Here is a 14,737-nt window from a genome sequence, read left to right as displayed (position 1 = left end):
GATATTACAGCTAGAGCTATATCAATAACTACATGGCTGAAAAACCCATGTTTCACAAAGTAGTGACCTAAAGCTCCTTTTCTTTTCTTTCCCTCAGAGACATATATACATGCACCTCCCTGCTAATAATTTCACTTAGTTTTAGAGTGTTGCCCAACTGAAAAATAAACCAAAATATATGAGTGAGGTTTACTTTAAAGCGAAACAAATATCAAATGAGAAAAAAAACCCATATTTAGAATACAAAAAAAGTTCAGTCTGTTCTTGATTTCCTTTTCCCATTATTGTTATTCCTAGTCAATCACCCCATTTGACACGTTTGCACATAAACTCAGTAAATCTTGTTTTTTCTAAGACAAATTTCATGTCCTGCTAGCTACACCTAGTGATAGTAGTGTGACAAAGTGCATTACAGAGGATTTCTAATCATTTTCATGTTAGCAGTGTGAAAGTCAACAACCTGACTGAAAAAAATCAATTCCCCCATTCTGAAGACACCAAAGGATTTCCTAGCTACCTGTGGAGCAGTCACAGAGGATCCATCAGTGTTCCAGCATCCACTCCCCCTCCCTGGATATTGCCAGTGAGGATTCTGCATCCTGCACTTAACCTGCCTGTCTGCTTGCTAGGGCAGAACCTCTGTGGTTTCCATTCAAAAGCTGTTTAGCTCATTTAACAGCCAACTCTTGCTGGTTCACATAATGGTCATCTTGCAGGAAGCTCTTGTTTGCTTGTACAGATGTTTAAGTAGCTGCATAGAGTTTAGGTTAAATTATCTCATTAATATTTCATGTGCTGTTTGAATTATAATACTTCAATACATAGACATCTGAATTCCCTATTCTGCACTCTTGCAATATGCTATTTTATTTTAGTGCCAAGTAAACATTATAACTGTTATTAAATATTAAATATTATCAATGTTGACTTGTTTCCAGATAATTTTTTAATAGATTGCATATCCAACCAATAAGAATATTATTTGTATTTCTGCTTCAGAATGCTATCTGCCAAAGTAGTTACCCTGTAGATCCCTTAAAGATTGGCACTGGGAAACCATTTGTACTGTCAAAAATAAAAGAACCTACAAAGGATACAATTATGGTAAGCCTATTCATAGTATATATATTCACCCCGGACATTAATCCAGATCTTGGAGCCAAGTACTTCTGAAAAAGATGTGTAAAAGCTGCTCTGAAACTCAGTCATTTGGAAACTCACTTTATTTTAATAACTTAGAAAACCTTTTCTATGTCGACTAGAGCTTGGTTTTTATTTGGCTGCAAAACTCGATGTGGAACTGAATTTAGATAGTTTGGGGTTTAATTAAAAAATATGTAAATAGGAGTAGCAGATTTGACAGCTGAATAATCATTACTATTTTTCCATTGTAATTAATAAATAATAATATTTTAAATGCTTCTTATGTCCCTTTCAGCTTCTTTAGACATCCAGTAGACGTGGCAGGTTTTCCATGCAACTGTAATTGATGATCCCATTTGGAAAGGACTAGCCCTTCACATTTAGATGAAAGAGTTACAAAGGGATTTTGATGCTGTAGTTATATTAGCATGTCAGGAGGAAGGTGTCCTCAGCACAGAGGTGCAAGTGGTGTTTCTGGTGCAAATGAAACCATGTCATGGGAAAACTATCTTGCCATGCTTATCGTTGTCCTTCACAGAGGTGAAAAAGGTCTAGGTTAAGTGACTGTTTCAAACTTTTTACAGCATAATCCTGCTATACTCCCAGCTAGCAAATAATACTAGGAAGTAAAGCTGTTTGAATTTTCACTTACGCATATTTCCCTGCTTGAGAGATTCAGGTGTCCCAAGATTTGCAAAACACTTCAGAAGAGCCATAGCTGTGTTGGTAGAAAAACACTTGCTTTTACAAGCTGTGCCTCCCTTAGGGGTTCTGTGATGACTTTTGCTCCATAGCTGCAGCAACAGAGACTCCTCAGGGCTTGCCAGCCTGCAAAAACTGAGTCTATTCTAGCAGAGCACAAATATCTCAACCTGTTTTATATACTGCAGTGTCATTTTTACATAAAAAGCTACAGTAATTAATACTGTAGTTTATTATTGGTGTCATAGCAAGTGATCTGTATAGTAGTTTACGTGTTTTTATTTTAATGTTGAGAAAAGTCTCTTCCTATTACCTCATGCTGGTCCCTTTTAAACAGGACTGTGATACATACAGCTGTGCCTCTATTAATTGTGTCCTCGTCCCATCTGACGTATATCAAGTGAATGTTTCATTGAGAGTCTGGAAACCTACCATCATAAAAGTGAGTAAATCCTGTTTGTATTCAGAATGCTTTTGGGTTTGAGAAACTTAAGCCAGTGTTTCCAATGTCTATTAAAATGGTGTCTTTCATTTTCTTAAGTGTCCCCTCTAGTATCTGAAGTAGTTTCTTCTGCTATTTTAAAATTTCTTTAAAAGTATGTCACATGCACTTTCTTATCCTTAAAGTAAGTACTTAAAATTTAGCAGGAGTTTTAAACCATGGAAAGAAGACATCCCTTATTTATTCTGTATTGATGGTTCTTTTTTAATAGCTATTTATGCATCCACAAAGTCTAATACAGCAGATATAAGAAGGAGTGCATATTTTTTAAGTGTTAATCTGTGAAGATTTCTCAACTCTAGAAAGAATTTTTTGATTAAAAAAGAAAAACAAACAGAAGAGAGACATTAGTATTCCAGGATTAATTAATATTTTTTTGAAATCTCTGCTGTCTACCCTTTCAAAGCAGTATTGCTGTCTTGCAGGCAATAATGTGTGTGCTGGAGGTGATATACATGAGCAGTTTCACTGACTTTCATGTTTTTCAGCATCCCCCAAAGCATTAAGTTTTTCCTTCACCCTTCTCATTGCTGCAAAGCTTTCTACTAAAAATACCTAAGTGTAAACCATAGTAACTACTCTCTTCTTTTAGGCCAGCATTCACAGCTTAACTCTTGTTGTGAAAGCATTACTTAGGAGTGAGAACTCGTCACTGATTTTGAGAAATGACCATCAAAAACTGGAGGTAAGAATGTGATAATTGATGTATTTGTTCTTCATAGAATTTGTTACGCTGTGGAATCATTCTTTTTCACCCATTACTAATGAACTGATTGTTACCTTTAGTAATGCATTATCCCACTATAAACAGAAGTGATTTTGTATTACAGTAGAAATGTCAGAATTAGTCAGAAAATAACACCAAAAGCCCAGTACCCACCGATGTAGTTAGGTAAGGGTAAGTACTATATGAATTTTTCCAGCTTGCTGTAATATAAATACTTCCTGCAGCTATGTAAATTAAAAATATAATATAAATTATTTTAAGGAATCAATAGTATTTGAAAATTGTTCTGTATCAATTCAAATTGATCATACTTTGTATTTTCTTTACTATTTCCTTATTTATTCTTTCCTTCTGCTTTGTTACTCAGGATATATATTTGAAACAAGATCTTTTATTTTTCAGAAGTTCATTATTATTTTCTTATATAAGGAAATATATAACATGATAGGGGTGGCATCAGACCACCACTAGAAAGTGGTGAACACCACCAAAGAGAAATGTCTTCAATTTTGTTAGAAGTATTATTCATCCTTTTACTACTCTCAATTCCAAGCATTTATAGTGTTTAAACATTGGTCTTTTGTGATAACTTGTACATGGAGGAACTTATTTACTACAATGTCCATTTTTTTAAGCAGAAGTCTTATTATGTGTTCTTATTGTTAATGCTCCAAAATTTGGAAAAGTAATATTCAATGTGAACTACATCTTGCACAAAATATTTTTGAAAATGCAAAACTCAGTGGACCATTGTTAGCTGGTTTTGTATCTAGAAATTTCTTTTAAGTGATAGATTAACATTCAGTCCAGGAGCAAAAACACAGCTGAGAGGCTTGAAGAGACAAGGAATTTCAGATTTACCTTTTTTAGGGACATAATTTCATGCTTAGTGTTCAGTTCTTCAGTGCTCTTTTTAACTATAAAGTTGGTCTCTAATAAATTCTTCAGTTAATCCAAACTCCTACATAGTCACATTTATTAAAAAGTGAGTATTACTTGTTTCTGTTGGGTTTACACCAGATATACCATGTTTAAAATCAAGTTGGTGTCTACACAGGCTTTTACACTTAATGCTTAGCTCCATCTTTCAGGAAGGCTGGCACTGAGTGAGGAAGAGTGTACTGAAGAAACTCCTTAGCTTATTCCTTCCGCTGCTCATGATTTTGGTCCTGTGTCCTTTAAATCAATGTTTACTGACTTGTAGCAGGGCCATTCTCATAAATGAATGCACTTACAAAAGTGCAAAGTATTGTGTAAATAATCTCCAGCCTTTCATGCTGGAGATTATTTTCTTAATTCCCTCCTACTAATTCCTGTAGGTAAAATAAAGTGGTACCCTAGGAAATCACTGCATACTGATTAATCACTGCTGCTATTTTGATGTTTTGGAAGGACATATTATTTATTGCTTATGTTCTGAACACTTTTCAGACCATGATCAAGATTTCCAAAGAACACCCACCGGGTACAGTCCCCTTGTGGGTTATCCTCCTGAGTATCTTTGCTGGACTCTTGATTCTCGCACTGCTTATATTTGCTCTGTGGAAGGTAAGCTGCATGACCTAGTTTTCGGGAGCCTAAACAAATATGCTCAAATTATCCATCATTTCTTTCTCATAACTAGAACCTCACAGACAATAATTTTATCTAATAAGTACTGTGAAATATTGAAGAAATTACAAAATAACTAATTACGCTGCATTTTTCTGATGTGGAGCGAGCGGTACTACCTGATCGAAACCTATATTGCCATTATGTTAGGGAAAGAAAAATAAGAAGATATTTTAGTGAATTTATTAATTAATTTTTCTATCAGCTTTGGCTGTGACCTTTGTTAACTAGTTTTTTCTGTTGTGCAAGAAATGCTAAGCCCTGTAGTGTAAGTCTTGCCACAAGTGGGCACTCTTCTCCAGGCTAAATATTTTGTTCATAATTAGTTAGAAGGTTACAGCTTATAAATTTCAACATGCATAATCTCTTGAAAATCTTTACATTATAAAATAAAATATTATTTATTCAACTGAGTAGCAATTACTATTAAGCACTTTAACACTTCCAATATGTGAGCAAAACAATGATTCAGCAATCACTCTACTATATATTAACTGTACTTAGTTTCTCCATTCCTGGAAAAACAGTGTAATGATAAAATACTCATTAACTTTGTACAGAAGTGCAAGTATTGAAATAGTAAGAACCAGCACATGAATGTAACCAGTATGATTTATGTGCTTTGACCAGTTGTTAGTGACGTTTTTTCTTTTCTGCAGGCTGGATTTTTCAAAAGGCCATTAAAGAAGAAAATGGAGAAATGAAAAAAAAAAAAAAAAAAAAAAAAACAAACACAAAAAAAAAAAAAAAAAAAAAAAAAAAAAAAAAAAAAAAAAAAAAAAAAACCCAGACATTTTTGCTCAGGTCTGCCTCCAAAATGTTACTGTAAAATTATGAACTTATATGCAGTGGTTACAATGCTTTCCAAATGCTGGTGCATGAAAAAAAACCCAAGAAATAGAAAACAAGAAAAAAATCAAGCACACATGCAAAGAAATGATGCAAAAAAAAAAATTAACAACCTTGCAGCATTTTGTGATCCTCAAGAATATACCTGTAAGCGTTGCTCATTTTTGGAGAGTAACGGAGTTCAAAGATTCTAACATTTTTGAATACAGAAAGTTTGTAATCATATTTTTATATACCTATGTATGTGGAATCATTTTTCATTCCAAATTACACAACAGGTCAGATTGTATGTAGCAATCCCAGTTGTTTTTATCACCCTATGATTTTCAAAAGGAAAATGCACAATTTTCAAAATTCCCTTCTTATGTCAGTTCTGTGGAAGCAGATTCTCAATTCACAAGGCAGAACACATAAACTTTGAGAATGCACCAAATGCTGTGTGATAGCTGATGCAATGGCAACTCAGAAGACAGAAGTACCTCCAGAATATTGGGTGAAAAGTACTGAAATACCGTGGATTTCTCTTTCTGCTCATTTTAGCATGTCCAGCTGAATTAAGGATACTCCAAGAAAGAGATTTTTATGGTCAAGAACCATAAAGGATTGATGCATTAAATCGCATAACTGAACTTGAAATATATTTTTGGCAGGCCTAAAAATGTGCAAATTATTCAAGTCCATCTGATTGCACACTGTATTCAAATAAGCAGGGGCATAATTCTATCTGCAAATTGAAATGTCCATATTTATGCAGAAAATGTTTGGAGGCACCCTGAAAGTTTGACTCTTGCTGTATATCTTGGAGTAGCCAGCAGGGTGCTTCATAAACTGTCACTGTAAATTTCTTGTGTAGCTATTTAATCCAATGAATTTAAAGTGTACAAAATGGAAATTATCAAAAGAGCACAGATAGGAAATTCAGCACTGGCAAGCTTCTTCTAGTATTATAAGTCACAGCTCATCTTTATTACTTAGGAATTTAAGAAGTGATGAAGAATTTGCATACTAAATAAGCACTTAAGAAATTATGTTTATTTTGTGTCAAAGATTTAAAGTTTATATGAGAATACACTGAAATGTAGATAGCAAAAGGTTTCTTTAAGAAATTTTTTTCTTTCTATTTAGATCATTCAGTTTCTTCCTTTCTGTCATGCACTTGTCTTCCTCCCATGAGGATCTCTCCCTGAGGCTCATTGCTGTGCCATGACCTTGAGAGCTTCCTGTGTTTCTTGGAGACACATGAAATTAACAGGAGAAAAAGGATGCATGCTGGCAAAGTGTAATGCTGCCTCAGCATGACTCAGTATTGATTGCCAGTAGCTCAGAAAATTCTGAGGTGTTCTAAGTTCTGTAAGACATATTTGTTGGCAGAAAAGCTTTGCCATGCTAAGGAAGCCAGGAAATTTGTTCCTCCTCTTGGGACAAATATCACTGAAGAAAAAAAAAAAGAAAAAAAAAAAAGGCAGTTTTCCAAAATGTTTTTGCTTATCACTGTCTTTATAGTAATAGCTTCAAAAAGAGTAGTAAATTTTATAAACACTTATTTTTCAAGAAGAGAATATAGATTAGGTTGAACATGCTGGCAAGTAAAACTCAAAGTGTGCCAGAAGGTGTTTCATTGCTTGAAAGGTGCTGTCACTCTTCAGTACCTTTTATTTAGTTTCTAAGTTAGAGAAAGTAGCTATTGGGAAAGGCTGACTTATGTGAATGCAACAAGTAGAATTGAGTTAGAAAGTGTTGGCAATTTCTCCTCATGTCTGTGGGAAAGGTGGTTATTTCATAGCAGCAGTCTGCTGAAGGTAGCAGTATGACTCAGAGGAGAGGGCAGAGCCCTCCGTGGGAACACTGTGGGTGGCTGTGCTTTGCAGAGCCTGGGAGATCTGCTGAGGCAGTGGGATGTGGTTGCTGTGCTCATCTGGACAGCTGGAAGGGCCCCCTGCCTGAAGGGGGTCTGAGCACAAAACACATGAATGGAAGGAATAAAGTGACATAGAGGAACTGTGGATAGAAACCCTGCTTCATTCATTGTGAAAGAAACGAAAAATCTGTTTGTTGAACTGTGAAGATAAATTAATACAGCAGTGATTTCAGTTCCAAGTAAGACACAGGTTTTACTTTAGGAAAATGTGTTATTTTGCCCATTTGTTTGAAGGAATTAAATCGCCCTTGGCACCATAGCATTCAAACACATCGGAATTGTAATTTTTTTTTCTCACAGTATCTCTGAAAAGACGCAGAAGTGTTGTTAACCTCTTATGAGTTTGTAAAGGAACAGAATTTTGAAGGAATTGTGACTCACCTGTGCACACGTAGGGAGTCTATGGTAGAAGAGGAAATAGTTGTATTTATTATTACTCATTCAGTTTGTTAACAATGAGGTCATTTTTCCCAGCTTCATAAAATTACTCACAAGTTGTGTAAGACACACGTAATTCTTATGCAGCATACTTTTAAGTCTTTGACTATTTAGCTATGATAAGCTGTTAACCAGAGGTTTTCATTTTTCCCTGTGATATTTCATATCTTATTTTAAAGCATCAGCCTAACTAAAAATATATAAGTCAAAAGAACAGTCTATTTCCCTAGATGAAGACTATGCAAAACTAAATCAATAGTATTTATCAATGTAGAGTATGTTTAAGATCAGTGTTTCGTGTTAGACTTTCTTTGCACTGTAAAAACAGTAATAAGCTTTGTATAACCACACTGCTTTCCTCTTTCATTATGCTTTCTCTCTTTTCACATTTGTCCTATTATCATGTTTTCGATTATAATATCTATTTAAAAGATAAGTATACATACATACATACAAGTATGTCAAGGGGATAGCACTATAGCACATTATTCTTACACGATTCTTAGCGATTAGTAAACTTGTTATTTTTATCCATACTAGCCTTTCCACACAGCACTGGAAGAGCAGTATTTTACTGCTTTTCATGATATACAACAGATAAAGCTACTGAAAGCATATTGCAAACATCAGGAACATCTCACTTAAATTTGGCAGGCACTAAAGAATCTAATTTTACAGCATGTAACCAGTTTTATTCCTAAAAATAGACTCATTAGTGTTATAATGTGATTCTAATAACTATGAAGATAAATATTTTTTTATTTGGCAAAGCAAATAAAGTAAATTTGTGTAAAAATTAATAATAAATTGGGGGTGTAACCAGAGATTACGTAACTAAAGGATTCTGGCCCACCCAGCTCAGTTCCTAACTTCAGCTCTGAAGTAGGTAACTTAGTGGGAATGGACAAGCTACTTTTCTATAGGGTTGAACATACAGGACAGGGATTCTCTGTATACTCCAGCCTCAATATCAGGTTGTTTTGGAGATTTCTGATCCCATACATTATTTTAGAAGTCTTAGGAAACAGTATCTCCATTAGAGCAATCTTGAGCAGCTGCTTGTATTCTCTGGGCAGTTCCTTTGCTTGTCTGGTTTCACTCTTAAGTCATTACTATGAGCCTCCAGACACAACTACAGACACAACCCACACACCCTGACCCCTTACCTGAGCCCTTTAGTACATATCCTGTGCTGAATCATTTTGAGCATAATGTTCCTCATCTTCAGAGCTTGAGTCAGGGGAATCTACCCTAAACTGAAGCCAAGGATTTTCATCTCACCTGGCACCAATAGGCTGGAGTTAGGGTCATATTCATCCAATGAATTCTACATAACCCATTTGGTTAATTTCTTTAATTGCCTATTGTGTAGATGATGACCCTTGCAAAAATAAAAGCAGATAAGATAATCAGACTGTACTGCTCTTAACTATACCACTTAACAGGAACAAACGGGGATTTACATACTTTTTAAGAAAACCACAACATTCTGCACAGTATTTTCTTTTTCCTGTAAAAGTATTCCATGTGCTTTATTGATTAAAAAAGAAATTAAGTCTAACAAGTCTCTGTGTAGTTTGTTTGCTTGTTATTTATATGAGAATAATATTAAGTCATCTCAGTACCTAAAAACAGATTCATCTACCTGTCAATAGAAGGGCATTGTTGAAACAAGCATTCTTGCACAGCATCACATCCAGGAAAGCTTGATGTGGTCAAGCTGTTAGAAATATGTTGTCAATAGATTCATGGACTTTGTGCTTATATCCATATTTGAAAGCTTTTTAGAAGATCATATGACTTCCTGGCACAGAGTTGTTTCCATGACGCTAAATAAAAGTTGAAAGACACATTCATTCATTCATCTAACCATTCTTCCTGTCCAGCAATTCCTCTGTACAACTTATTCCTGTAACCCAAATAGTTTATGGTCTTGCATAATTATAAATTATTCTCATTAACGTCCTTAGACCTAGTAAATGTTTGTATCAAAACTTCCTAGAAGACAAAGATTATATCTTTTATATCACCGTTAACTTTTAGAAAACATTACAAAATATGTAATAACTGTTCTCTCATCAGAGACTATTTTGATGCTGAATGATTAGTTCTCTAACAGCAACATCCTGTCTAGTCATGGGGGTGTGCTTACCAAATTAACTAGTCTATATGCATCTGATCATTAAGACTTTCCTGAACATTTCCCATAGACATTTACCATGGGAGCATTTCAATGAAAATCAGGGGAAAAATCCATTTCTAGTTTTGCTTGATTGGTTTAAATTACTTTTCAGTGGAATTAATGAATAACCAGAGTCACTTTCTCACAGCAAGAACTGTGATGTGATGTGTGATTTTTACAGAACTGGATTATAATTCATTGTGTTTATCAGAAATAGGCCTTAGCACTTCACAGTTCAAAGATAATATCATTTCATGCAGTGGGTGTAGTTTGAGCCCTGTAACAATAAAGAGTCATAAAGATTAAAGTGCTGATGAAGTTTTTGTAACAACTGGCTGATACCACAGTTTAGACAGCACAAATGATTCTGCTTTAAAAAGTGGCTGATAAAATGATCTATCATTAATGAAATCACTTTTTAGTTAAAAAGACTGAGGGCTGACACCTCAGAGAGATATTGGATTTTGTTCATTCAATTAAAAAAAAAATAAAAAAGACCTCAGAAAGGCAGATTTTGATTCTGACTCTAGCACAGTGGGGGATAGAGCTACTTTACTGCTTTTCCCTGCTCATGCTCTTACCCTTCTGCCCTTCTTTTCTCAGTTCCTGAGGGTTCTCAGAAAGGACAGACATTCCTCAAGGGCTCACTGAATGTTGCATCTCCTGGGGACTTTCAAAGAAATGGGATAAGGAGCAGAACTATTCAAAGTAGATTGAACTTACAGATGTTGTGAGCCAGTTGTCTTGGCACACTTTGTCCATCCCCTTCACCCACTCTCACTTTCAGTGGTGGTGAAATCACACTTCTTGGTTATGGTTCAGCTTGATCTGATATTGGAAGTTAATATTTATTGCAAAGCTTCACATATCTGGTTCAGTATTACCTATGGTGCTTAAGTTTTATACGTGTTCAGGGTATTGTTATTCTTCCTGGGGTAAATTATTTTCTATTATTTTGGAGAACACACAGAGAAATCTTTCTCAGTTTTCTTTTCTCATGGTCCAAACTAATAGCCATTAATAACTCACTTTCTTGGATGCCAGCTCATAAAACCTCAGTGACAAAAGCCTATTACTCTGGTCTCAGGCATTTTACACTCTGCCAGAATAGATGCTGTTGCATCCCAAAACCTTTAGGGTTCAGCTAAAATTTCCAATGACCCTGTTAGACTGGAAAAAAAAAATTAGTTCTGGTGATGAAGGTTTTGAAATTCTCAGGAATCTCACAAACTACTGAATTGCTTTTTGCTTATTGAAAAAAAAAAAAAAAAAAAAAAAAATTTTTGCTTATTTGCTGTTTATTTGGAGAAACTACCAAAATTAACTCAGTTCCTGGCTCCTATATGTCATGAATTCCCAGTATTTGGAAAATTACCTATACCACCCAGCCAACAAATATTAAAATATTAGAGAGTAATATATGCTTCATAATGTGATGAAACATCATAGTTCATAGAATTATTAAGTTTGGAAAAGACCGCTACAATCATCAAGTTCACCCTTTGACAACACCAAAGCAAACCACAGCACAAAGTGCCATGTCCAGTCATTTCTTGAACACCTCCAGGGATAGTGATTCTACCATCTCCCTCAGTAGCCCATTCCAATGCTTAACCATCCATTCTGTGAAAAATTCTCCCTGATTTCCAATCTAAAGCTCCCTTGGAGAAGCTTGGACTTACGTCCTCTCATCCTGTCACTGGTTCCTGGGAGAAGAAGCCAACCCCCACCTGGCCACAGCCTCCTTTCAGACAGTTGTAAAGAGTGGTAAGGTCACCCCCAAGCCTCCTTTTCTCCAGGATAAACACCCCCAGCTCCCTCAGCTGCTCCTCACAGGACTTGTGCTCCAGACCCTTCCCCAGCTCCACTGCCCTTCTCTGGACTCACTCCAGCTCCTCAGTGTCTTTCTTGGAGTGAGGGGCCCAGAGCTGGACACAGCACTGGAGGTGTGGCCTCACCAGTGCCCAGCACAGAGGGACAATCCCTGCCCTGCTCCTGCTGGCCACACCATTGCTGATCCAGGCCAGGCTGCCATTGGCCTTCTTGGCCACCTGGGCACACCCTGGCTCACGTTCAGCTGCTGTCACCAGCACCCCCAGGTCCTTTCCAGCCACTCTGTCCCAGCCTGTGGCACTGCCTGGGGCTGTTGTGACCCAAGGGCAGGACCCAGCACTGGCCTTGTTGAACCTCACACTGTTGGCCTCAGCCCATCGATGCAGCCTGTCCAGATCCCTCTGCAGAGCCTTCCTGCCCTCCAGCAGATCAACAGTCCCACCCAAACTCTGACACACTGCTGACTGCAAACAGACTGAGTGCACCCAACCACTTGTCAAGGTCATTGATGGAGATATCAAGCAGAACTGGAGCCAGTACTGAGACCTGGGGAAACAGAACTAGTGACTAAATAAAATCTACAGAAGGTGCAATATGCACACCTTTGCACATGGCCTAATGGCAAAGCTTCAGTCACATGTCACCAACCCCCAGAGGGGGCATGTGCTGTCTTATCACATGGCCCCTCTTCCATGACCATCCCACCAGCCCCTCATGCACAGAACTTTCAGATTTTATTCCAGTTTTTGAGGGCTGGCCTGTTGGTCCCCCCACCAGCACAAATTTTCTTAGAAAGTGGGTAAGATTTTTGCAACCTGGTAAGGAATTATTATAAAAACCTTAATAACAAAAGGAAGATGAAGGAAAAACTGCATTCTTTATTGAACTCTATGGAGGAAATACAATTCCAAAGATGAAGAAAACACTGATATCTTTAATGCCTTCTTTGCCTCAGTCTTCAACTGTAAGACCAGTGATCATCAGGGCAACCAGCCCCCTGAGCTTGACAGGGATGGGGAACAGACCCCTGCAATCCAGGAGGAAGTAGTCAGTGACCTGCTCTGCCACTCAGACACCCACAAGCCAATGGGACCAGATGGGATTCACCCAAAGGTACTGAGGGAACTGGCAGAAGAGTATGCTAAGAATTTCATCATTTATTGTTAGTCTTGGCTAACTGGGGAGGTCCACAGGTGACTGGAGGTTGGTCATTGTGATTCCCATGCACAGGAAGGGCTGGAAGGAACATACATGAAACTACAGGTTTGTCAGCCTGACTTTGGTCCCAGGGAAGGTTATGGAACTGATCATCTTGAATGTGATCACATGGCACTTACAGGACAGCCTGTAGGGACCAGAGGGATAACACCCAGCCACCACAGGTTTAGGAAAGGCAGACCCTGTCTGATCTCCTTTGATGACCTGGTGACACACCTGACGGATGAGGGAAAGGCTGTTGATGTTGTCTAGCTGGAGTTCAGAAGAGCTTTTGACACAGTCTCCCACAGCACACTCCTGGAAAAGCTGGCAGGCCAGGGCTTGGACAGGAGCACTCTTTGCTGGGTTAAGAAGTGGTTGGATGGCTGGGCCCAGAGAGTGGTGGTGAACGGTGCTGCATCCAGCTGGGGCCAGTCACTCTTAGGCTTCCACAACGTTCACTGTTAGGCACAGTTCTGTTCAATATATTTATTATCCTGATCAATATCTTAAAGATTTGGATGAGGAGATTGAGTATACCCTTACTAAATCCACAGTCCAGACCAAGCTGGGCAAAAATGTTGATCTGCTAGAGGGCAGGAAGGCTCTGCAGAGGGATCTGGACAGGCTGCATCGATGGGCTGAGGCCAATGGTATGAGGTTCAACAAGGCCAAGTGCCAGGTCCTGCCCTTGGGTCACAACAGCCCCAGGCAGTGCCACAGGCTGGGACAGAGTGGCTGGAAAGGACCTGGGGGTGCTGGTGACAGCAGCTGAACATGAGCCAGGGTGTGTCCAGGTGGCCAAGAAGGCCAATGGCAGCCTGGCCTGGATCAGCAATGGTGTGGCCAGCAGGAGCAGGGCAGGGATTGTCCCCCTGTGCTGGGCACTGGTGAGGCCACACCTCCAGTGCTGTGTCCAGCTCTGGGCCCCTCACTCCAAGAAAGACACTGAGGAGCTGGAGTGAGTCCAGAGAAGGGCAATGGAGCTGGGGAAGGGTCTGGAGCACAAGTCCTGTGAGGAGCAGCTGAGGGAGCTGGGGGTGTTTAGCCTGGAGAAAAGGAGGCTCGGGGGAGACCTTTTCACTCCCTGCAAGGAGGCTGTGGTCAGATGGGGGTCAATCTCTTCTGCCATTCAAGCAGTGACAGGATGAGAGGACATAAGTTCAGCCTGCACCCGGAGAGGTTAAAATTGGACATCAGGAGATATTTCTTTACAGAAAGAGTGATTAGAAATTGGAATGGGCTTGATGATCTCAGAAGTCTTTTTCAATCTAATTGATTATGTGATAATGTGAACACTTTTTTACAGTCTACTAGACAACATGTGATCACATTACCACATTTTGTCCACCACCTCTCTGATGTTCCATCTTTTACTCAAGATTTATAGCTAATCCTACAAAATGTAGCAAATAACCAGGAGAGTATAGGTCCAGTTCAGCACTTACAAATATACTAAAAGATTTCTTTTATATTCAATACTACTTTTCATTAGTTTCACACACCTAAACTGCAAACAATCTAAGAAGGGAAAAAAAAGGAAAAACAAATCTGTCACAAAGTAATGCAGTAAGACTAAAATATTTCCCCCATAAATAGTTAAAAATTCAGTGGCATTCAGTGGAAATTGTTAAG

At 38.1% G+C, this 14,737-nt stretch overlaps 1 protein-coding gene across 2 annotated transcripts in view; it reads left to right on the top strand.

The window, feature by feature from the left end:
• Positions 1-9,454, top strand: part of ITGA1 (integrin subunit alpha 1) — a 66,696-nt gene extending 57,242 nt beyond the window's left edge. For both annotated transcript variants that reach the window (XM_053968831.1, XM_053968830.1), the window contains 5 exons: positions 1,000-1,104; positions 2,183-2,287; positions 2,940-3,032; positions 4,506-4,622; positions 5,345-9,454. In XM_053968831.1, the coding sequence (XP_053824806.1) occupies positions 1,000-1,104; positions 2,183-2,287; positions 2,940-3,032; positions 4,506-4,622; positions 5,345-5,389 (465 nt within the window). In that variant the 3' untranslated portion in view covers positions 5,390-9,454. The remainder of the gene's footprint in view (positions 1-999; positions 1,105-2,182; positions 2,288-2,939; positions 3,033-4,505; positions 4,623-5,344) is intronic.
• The last annotated feature ends 5,283 nt before the right edge of the window (positions 9,455-14,737 follow it).

This window comes from Vidua chalybeata, chromosome Z (genome assembly GCF_026979565.1).
Source record: "Vidua chalybeata isolate OUT-0048 chromosome Z, bVidCha1 merged haplotype, whole genome shotgun sequence".
Classification (NCBI taxonomy): Eukaryota; Metazoa; Chordata; class Aves; order Passeriformes; family Viduidae; genus Vidua; species Vidua chalybeata.
Note: the sequence above shows the minus strand (reverse complement) of the source record. Positions and strands in the feature narration are given on the sequence as shown.